The 9,605-nt window shown below is 43.6% G+C and overlaps 1 protein-coding gene across 9 annotated transcripts in view; it reads right to left on the minus strand.

Annotated features, from left to right (window-relative positions):
- Nucleotides 1-9,605, minus strand: part of PDE7A (phosphodiesterase 7A) — a 108,803-nt gene that overhangs the window by 4,742 nt on the left and 94,456 nt on the right. For 7 of the 9 annotated variants that reach the window (XR_001362435.1, XR_001362433.1, XR_001362430.1 and 4 more), the window contains 2 exons: nucleotides 5,144-5,380; nucleotides 1,754-2,170 (listed from right to left, as the gene is read on the minus strand). Coding sequence is in view for 1 of the 9 variants with exons in the window: in XM_014541011.1 (XP_014396497.1) it covers nucleotides 5,202-5,380 (179 nt within the window). In the remaining 8 variants the exon portion in view is untranslated. Of the gene's footprint in view, nucleotides 1-1,753; nucleotides 2,171-3,616; nucleotides 5,381-9,605 lie in introns of those variants that run through there. The other 2 variants (XR_001362429.1, XM_014541011.1) reach the window with 2 other exon arrangements.

The raw sequence follows: 9,605 nt of genomic DNA on the forward strand, positions 1-9,605 counted from the left end.
ATATCATCCTCCACAGGTGACCCAGACACAGCAGGGACACCCCATCACCACCACCACCACTGCAGGGGTATAAGCACAGGTAAGAGACAAAGTTGCCCTACAAACAGCCATCTCCTGAAACGAAAGAAAGACCTCTTAAGTATCATCCTGAAATAAGAAAGGTGCTCAGTACTTCAGATGCACCACACATTAATCACATGAACAACCAGGTAACACAGTAACATAAAGAAAATGACAATTCTTCAGCAATCAAACTCAAAGTCATGGAAGACTGTGATCTAAATGCCAGAGGATTCAAAATCGCAGTCATGACAAAAACCAAGAAGATCCAAGAAACCTCAGAAAGGCAGTTTAAGGAACTCAGGAATAAAATTAGTGAACAGAAGTACTTTACCAAAGTGATTGAGACAATAACCAAATTCTGGAGCTGAAGAATTCAATAAATGAGATGTAAAATGATTAGAAAGCATTGGAAACAAAGCAGACAATATGGAAGAAAATTAATGAACTAAACCATTCATTCTAAACACTCTGACACCTTGCATTCATTTGTACAATGTGGAAACCTGCCATATTGAATAACAAACACTTCACACACCAGTTTGTCACCCAAAACACTTTGATAACAGAGACCATGTTCTGGAACTTTTAATACCTTTATTTCATCCAGCGCAGTGCTCTGCACACAACAGGAACTTGGGTATTGCTTACCACATAACTTCAGCATAAACAGACTAGTTTTCAGTATAATTTCTCTTGATAGCTAAAAAGTTAACATAATTAAACCACTAAGTTATTTATCCAACAACCACTTACTGATGGCCCAATTTACGCGAGCCCTATGCTGAGCACCAGACAAGATGGAGAAGAACTTGTTTCCCGCCCCCTGCCCCAGACACTCCAGTCAGCTCACCCCTGTCATTCCACCGGGGACCTCTGGGGCCTTCCAGAAGACAGGCTGTCTGCAGATCCACAGCAAGCAAGGAGTGGCTCAGACTCCATCTTGCACATATCTGTACAAACTTTTGCTTCCAATGTCTGCTGATCCAATGGTGTTTAATATGCACATTTATTTAAAAACATTACTAAATGCACAGTAGCTATCAGTCATTATATATTTTCCCAAGCAAAGAGGTACTGATTAGGAGGGGATTTAAACAAAATATTCATACATTTAAAAAAGTGCACATGAAAACATTGTAAATCTCTGATGTGAAAGTTTTAAAGTTTTAAGAAAAGTGAAAGGTTTGAGACAAGAAAGCATTTTGGAAAAAGAGACTGTTACAGGAATCTTCAAAGAACTATTAGCACCTCTAAACCTGTATGTTAGGTACAAATATATTTTCCCAGGTTTGCAAAGGACATAAAATAGTTATTTTATACAGAGAATCGTTATGAACCATCACATTTACAGAGTATAAATACCGACAGGAACCAGATCTTTGCTCATTCAGCTGAGGCTCACCAAAATTCTCTCTCCAAGGGCCTTTACCCCCAAGCATAGCAGATGCCCCCACAAATGGAGAATTGGGCCTGGAACCCCAATGGGCGGCTACATTATGCTCAACAATTCTTTGAAGTCTCCTGTTTTATCTTTAACATTTTGCATTCCATCCCATAATATAGCTAATTATTTCAAATGTGATCTTCTAAATTATTGAACTGTTTTCTCAAATTTTTCTAGAAAATTAATGCTCAAGGAACATAGGTCATATGTTAAAAAGCAGTATAGACAGTGATTCCCACATATATATAATGTAACAAAAAAAGTTTATTATGTGTTAGGCAGGAAATGAGAGCAATACTGAGAAGTCTCCCCCTGAGAGTAGAAATAAGACAATCCTTTGAACATCAGTAAGAAACAGTGGATCAGAGCAAAAGCAATTGACCAGACACAGGCAGATGGAGCCCAGGCCAGTTCAAAGGAGACAAGGCTGAAGGTACTGACATATCTACTGAAAGTGCCAATCAGAAGCTGATGTGAAGCAGCGAATGGCAGAGAACCTCTAGCATCGTCCATAGGAAGAGGGAACCCTGTTCCATAAACACGGCATCAGCAGGGATGGCCCCACAGGGAGACGGATGCATGAGGCAACTTGCTTCCCTTGCTCAGAATCCATGCTCACCAAGTAACCGGCTGATCACAATCTGGCTTCCCACGAAGCTCTGCCTAAAGGGAGAGAATGATTGACAGTTACATATCCTATTGTAAATTTAAATATTAACACTTTTTAAACACATCAGTTACTGTGCGCTTTGTCCATGTGAGTTTGCTATGAGATAGTTCCACTCTCCATGTGCTGACACACCATGAATATGAAGCTTTAAAGATCTTGGATGCAGCCCTAGCCTGTTTGGCCCAACGGATAGAGCATTGGACTGCGAACAGAAGGGTCCTGGGCTCGATTCCGGTCAAGGGCACATGCCCGGGTTGTGGGCTCGATCCTCAGTTGGGGGTGTGCAGGAGGCAGCTAATCAGTGATTCTCATCATTGATGTTTCTCTCTCCCTCCCTTCTTTTCTGAAATCAATAATAAAAAAAAATCTTGGATGCATCCAATTTACCAAGGTGATACCATCTCATGACTGGCCAGTTGACATTTCTCAGAAACATCCAGCTTTGCCACCATCAGATTTCTGTGCCCACACTGTCCGATATGGTAGCCACTACCCCATGTGGATATTGGGCATTTGAAATGTGGCTAGTATGAACTGAGATGCACTGTAAGTGTAAAATACCACATTTCAAAGACTGTACCAAAAAAAAAAATTTAAACATCCAATTGCTTTTGATAATTACATATTGAAATAATTACATATATATATCATATTGGAATAAATCCTATTTTTTCTTTTTTAGATGTGGCTACTAGTAAGTTGAAAATTAGCCAAACTGGTTTGGCTCAGTAGATAGAGCGTTGGCCTGCGGACTGAAGGGTCCCAGGTTCGATTCCAGTCAAGGGCATGTACCTTGGTTGCGGGCACATCCCCAGTAGGGGGTGTGCAGGAGGCAGCTGATCGATCTCTCTCATCGATGTTTCTAACTCTCTATCCCTCTCCTTTCTTCTCTGTAAAAAATCAATATATTAAAAAAAAAAAAAAGAAAATCACTTATGTGGCTCGCATTATATTTCTATTGGGTGTCACTCTTCTATGCCAATAATGACAATGGGATTTTAGAGTCAGCACTGCATCCCTTCTACGGACTGGACTTGGGAAGATACAGAAGAGGCCCATTGGTACCCTTCTTACGTTGATATTAATCAAGTAGAATTAAGCGGCCATTTCTTATTACTATAAAAAGGCCAATACAAGTAGTACTGCAGTACTTGCAAGAGGTGCTGAGTCTTATGCAATTTCCAACTGTGGGAACAAAAGGCTGTGTGGGGTCGAGAGGTCTGGGCTCAAAAGCTGGCCTCTGAGCAGACGTGGTAACCAGGGCCTCCGCCTGCTCAGCGGTGAGGTGCAGATCACCCCAGAGGATTGTGCCTGCACCCAGCTCTGCCTGAATACACATCTGATGTGTGAATGCTACAGCCAAGAAGCTACAGCTTTGATTTCCTAGAAATTTAGCATTATGATTTCCAAAGGATTGATTATAAGGTAAATATCAAAGATAAAATGTGAAAAGGTAGCTTTTTATTTATCAAAAGTTAACAGCAACAGGCACATATTAAAATGAGTATGGCAAAGCCTTTTACAAATGGCTTCACACTCAAGCTTTCTCCCAAGAAAATGGCTGTTGCAACAAACTGTAAACATAATTGATAAACAGTCTTTTACAGTAACAAGGGAAATACAATTGAACTAAAAGAAAGCACTGGTTTTTCTTAAAACTAGATTACAGTTGTGCTTACTATACATAAAACAATTTAAAACAAATTACAAAAGTGGAATGTTTTAAGTTTAAAATTAGTCCTTAGGTTTTTGTCCTAGAAAACATCTGTTCACATCAAAAGGCCCATCAAAGGGTCACGTTTCATCAAAAAGGGAAGAGGGGGGAGACAAGAAAACAATGCACTTTTTTCAAATCACAACAAGAAGTTTGGTCACTTAGCTTTGTGCATAGTTTAAGGCAACTGGAGCAATCTGTTACAGCTCCCTCCCCCCGCCCCCAGGTGTGGCTGCTCACGTCACATTCTAAAATAAATAAAAGCGTCCATGTCCAATCCTCTCCCACAAGGATAAATAGAACACATGCACAGTCACACATGCACAACATGCACACAGACACACATCCGCCCATCCACACACAACATACCTCTCACTGCAGCGAAAGGGGCTTTAGGACCCTTGCTCTGAAGGACACACTTCCCCATCCCACTTTATTTCAGATTGGCAATACCCTGAGCTGATTATGGTGTTTTACACATTCCACCTTTTCTTGCATGTGCAGGTCAAGTGTACAGGAGTGAAAACAACATGCAATGTCTCCACTGCGGAATCATAATACAGCTAGGACACTGGTGCTCTTCCCCTCCCGCCCCAAATTAAAACTAAGCGTTAAAAAGAGTGCACTGCCAAACAGCACTGGCAGGAAAGCGTGGCGCACGCTATGGTAGTGCACAGTTTTCAGTGCACAAATAAAACCAGGGCAAACGGGAGGCTTGGTGGCATCCAAAGGAGAAGAAAGGCAAACCAGGGGGAAGGAGCTGCAGTTGAAAGTTTGATCTTTAAAATTCTTAGTGGTTCCTTAGCAATTATGCTCCAAGGCAAATGTAGAACCAGTATTTCAGAGTGGATTTGTAAACATCAAGTCTGGCCAGAGGCAGCAGAGCTGGGCACTTCACATTTCCATTTTTCAGAGACCTTAGTGGGAGGTACAGACACACGAGGCTGCATGAGACTGGTTAGATTCCAAGAGATTTCTGCTGAAAGGTTCAGTTCAAGTTTCATGTTCGCAGAGTAGATGCTTTGGGCACACCTGGCACTCCGCAGAACTTCCTCTGCGTCTCCTTTGGAGTCACTCCTGCAGGCTTTGCAGATCAGGTTTCACACGAGGGCCACATCCATATTGCTGTGTTCAGGCCTCATAATTAAAAAGTGGGTTCAAGTGGCCGGCAGAGGAAATCCTGGCATCGTCCACCCGGAAACCTGCAGCTGAGTCGGTTCCCGCAACTCCAGCCCCCATGCCACCTTCTAACCTCCAGGAGGCAGCCTGTCCCGGTTCTGGGTTATGACAACCGGTTTCCTGAGGTAATACTATGAGTTCAGCTCCTCGAGTGCAGCTTCGCTGTCCTCACTGCTGGGCTGTTCTCTCTGCAGTCCCTTCCAACTGGCTTTGTTCAGCCCCACGTGTCCGAGCATCGTCTGGGACAGCCTGGTATTGGAAAACCTGGCCCATTCCGTGAATAAAGGTTCCACTAGGTATGTCATAAAACCTTAAGAAAAAAAGAGAAAAAGGTATCAACGCATGTTCTGAAACTTTATTTTTTAAAAATATACTCTTATTGATTTCAGAGAGGAAAGGAGGGAGAGATAGGAACGTCAATGATGAGAGAGAATCACTGATGAGCTGTCTCCTGCACGCCCCACAATGGGGATGGAGCCGGCCAACCTGGGCAAGTGCCCTGACTGGGAATCGAACTGTGACCTCCTGAGTCATAGGTCGACGCTCAATCACTGAGCTACGCTGGCTGGGCTGAAACTTTATCTTTAAAACGTCTCTACAGTGTTTACTCTCAAGTCCTATTCCAATGTTACCTAAACCTTATTTTTCAAAAGGTTTTTTGTGCATAAATTTACAAGTCTTTTCTGAAGAATCTTTTTCTTAAGCTAACTAAGGGTGAACTGACAAATATATCAAATCGTTCTGATGACTCCTCTCAGCTGCACAACCGCGTCCTTTTATTGAAGCAAACACAGAGGCCATGCTGGCTGAGGACGGGGAAGCACCATGCAGGGACATCCCCAGGAGGCAGCTGGAGGCCAAGAGGGGGCTACTCTAGCACTGCAGGGACGAGGCTAGAACTGCAGGGGAGCTGGGGTGACCCCTCTTTATACCCTCAGGGATGGTAATCTTCACACCTAGTCATGATTAAAATAAGCCATTTTATTTTTTATTTATTTTTATTTTTTTAATCCTCACCCGAGGATATTTTCCCATTGATTTTTTATTTTTTATTTATTTATTTTTTTAATATATTTTATTGATTTTTTACAGAGAGGAAGGGAGAGAGATAGAGAGTTAGAAACATCGATGAGAGAGAAACATCGATCAGCTGCCTGCTGCACATCTCCTACTGGGGATGTGCCTGCAACCAAGGTACATGCCCTTGACCGGAATCGAACCTGGGACCTTTCAGTCCACAGGCCGACGCTCTATCCACCGAGCCAAACCGGTTTCGGCCCCATTGATTTTTTAGAGAGAGTGCAAGAGAGAGGGAAAGATAGAGAGAAACATCGATGTGAGAGAAACACATCGATTGGTTGCCTCCTGCATGCACCCCGACCAGGGCCCATTCTGGGGAGGAACCTGAAACCAAGGTATGTGTCCTTGACTGGAATCAAACCTGGGACCCATCAGTCCCCAGGCCGATGCTCTATCGACTGTGCCAAACCGGTTAGGACTATAAGCCCTTTTATTTAACTTAGAATTCACATAAGCCCAAATTTCTGACAAAAATTATGAGTCTAAAAAGAACAGAGGAGATTAAAGCAATTATTAAAGTGGACATCAAAAGTGTACCAGGGTCCTACTTTATAAATAACTCCTATACTGATCTCCTTAATTCATAGTCAGAGGAGTGATTTCAGGACTGTCTGCATCTCCAGTGTGCTTTATGTCTGATTTAATGCTACAGAGTATCTTACACCGGGGGGAGGGGAAGCCTCCCAGAAAATGCCTCATCAATGAAATAATATATATTAGGAGAAACAAATAACATTATCTTCCTAACATTTTTAAAAATATATATTTTATTGACTTTTTGCAGAGAGGAAGGGAAAGGGATAGAGAGTTAGAAACATCGATGAGAGAGAAACATCGATCAGCTGCCTGCTGCACATCTCCTACTGGGGATGTGCCTGCAACCAAGGTACATGCCCTTGACCGGAATCGAACCTGGGACCTTTCAGTCCACAGGCCGACGCTCTATCCACCGAGCCAAACCGGTTTCGGCCCCATTGATTTTTTAGAGAGAGTGCAAGAGAGAGGGAAAGATAGAGAGAAACATCGATGTGAGAGAAACACATCGATTGGTTGCCTCCTGCATGCACCCCGACCAGGGCCCATTCTGGGGAGGAACCTGAAACCAAGGTATGTGTCCTTGACTGGAATCAAACCTGGGACCCATCAGTCCCCAGGCCGATGCTCTATCGACTGTGCCAAACCGGTTAGGACTATAAGCCCTTTTATTTAACTTAGAATTCACATAAGCCCAAATTTCTGACAAAAATTATGAGTCTAAAAAGAACAGAGGAGATTAAAGCAATTATTAAAGTGGACATCAAAAGTGTACCAGGGTCCTACTTTATAAATAACTCCTATACTGATCTCCTTAATTCATAGTCAGAGAAGGAGTGATTTCAGGACTGTCTGCATCTCCAGTGTGCTTTATGTCTGATTTAATGCTACAGAGTATCTTACACCGGGGGGAGGGGAAGCCTCCCAGAAAATGCCTCATCAATGAAATAATATATATTAGGAGAAACAAATAACATTATCTTCCTAACATTTTTAAAAATATATATTTTATTGACTTTTTGCAGAGAGGAAGGGAAAGGGATAGAGAGTTAGAAACATCGATGAGAGAGAAACATCGATCAGCTGCCTCCTGCACACTCCCCACTGGGGATGTGCATGCAACCAAGGTACATGCCCTTGACTGGAATCGAACCCGGACCCGTTCAGTCCGCAGGCCGATGCTCTATCCACTGAGCCAAACCGGTTAGGGCTATCTTCCTAACTTTTGATCTGTTAAGGACAGGGAAAATGTACATCCAAATTCTATCACTGCTTGTGTAAGCCAGCTTTTAATTTTTCTTCTCTAAAACCTTGTCTTTGCAGCAAAAGACCATAGAAAATACAGGTTCCATTCAGCCAACAAATCTCACTACAGCAGGCAGCACCCACTAGTGTTAATTAGAAAAGTCAGGTATGGTCTGATGGTTGACTTTCCTTAAGTGTACAAGTGCTGGAATCTAAAATAACAGCCGGGTCAGAAATAAGGCTTTCTTCCATTTCTTCTGTTTCCCTCACACACAGCAGCTGAGAACCTACTATGTGCCGGCACTGTCTTGGGTGGCCGGGGTAGAGCAGTGAATAAGGCCACAGATCTGCCCTCAAGGAGCTGCGTTCTGTGAGAAGGAGACAAACACAAAAAGATGCCCCCACAGCACCGAATGGCAGCTTTGGGTGCCGTCCTCACTCCAGGGCCAGGCAGGGCCAGCCACCCAGCGTCGTCTCTTCCAGGGGCCACGCTCAGGCACGAGCAGCTGGAGTTTTGCACCAAACGCAGAGCCTCATGATCACGGGCTTCCCGTGACTCCTCCTTCCAAATGGTTGCCTCTAATATCAAACACATTAACTACCACTTCTGGCTCTGTGTTAACCTAAAATGTATTTTAGGTCTTAAGTAGCTGATAAAAATGAATAGGCTGGGGCCATGGACACAGCCATGCAGCACCTGCTCGAGGGCAGGACTCTGCCAGCTGCTCAGCCGCCTGTGAATCCGCTGACCTGCACTAGCCACGCGCTTGAGCATCCGCACAGACCCTATGGACGCCTGGCCAAATGCCTTGCTCTTACCAGTACGTGATATTCTCGGTCAAGGAAACTAGTATTCCCATCACAGAAGGAAACGCTATTAATGAAACATGACTTCTATGTACTGACTGTGCTGGCTCCCAGTAATCACTGCTTAGCACAGAATCTGTTCTAACAGTCACATGACTTACCGTAGAAATAGAATCTTCCTAAGCCCCCTTTACCTGGGGATTGACATCAGAAAGCCCAACCCCCGTTAACTGTATAAACTGGGCAAACAAACTATCTGAACAAGAGAATACCAGCATCACTTGTCCTGTGGTGGTTGTGGAGTCAGGAGATGTGAACTATTACTATCACTTACCTATCCCTGCCCCTCTGATAATCCATTCCAGAATTTTCCAACACTGACAAGACCTACAGAACAGTTTAAGGCAGTGGTTCTCAACCTGTGGGTCGCGACCCCTTTGGGGGGTCGAACGACCCAGTCACAGGGGTCGCCTAAGACCATCGGGAAACACATATATAATTACATATTGTTTTTGTGATTAATCACTATGCTTTAATTATGTTCAATTTGTAACAATGAAATTGGGGGTCACCACAACATGAGGAACTGTATTAAAGGGTCTCGGCATTAGGAAGGTTGAGAACCACTGGTTTAAGGCATCTGGCTCCTTTTCCCTTTTAAATACTGCAGCTTTTAGAAACCTCATTTGCAAGTTCTCCCATTAGGCAAAGCCATTCAAAGTAGCTAGAGCGAGCTGGCGACCCGTTCCCCTGGCCTCCGTTCCCTCTGCCTGCATGCCACCTATTCTTTCACATGTGAAGACAAGTCCCCTTGAGAGCCAGAGCAGATCTACGTCCTGTCTTACCCTCTGAAAACCTCAGCTTTCCTG

The sequence above is a fragment of the Myotis brandtii genome, unplaced genomic scaffold, assembly GCF_000412655.1.
Source record: "Myotis brandtii unplaced genomic scaffold, ASM41265v1 scaffold254, whole genome shotgun sequence".
Taxonomy (NCBI): Eukaryota; Metazoa; Chordata; class Mammalia; order Chiroptera; family Vespertilionidae; genus Myotis; species Myotis brandtii.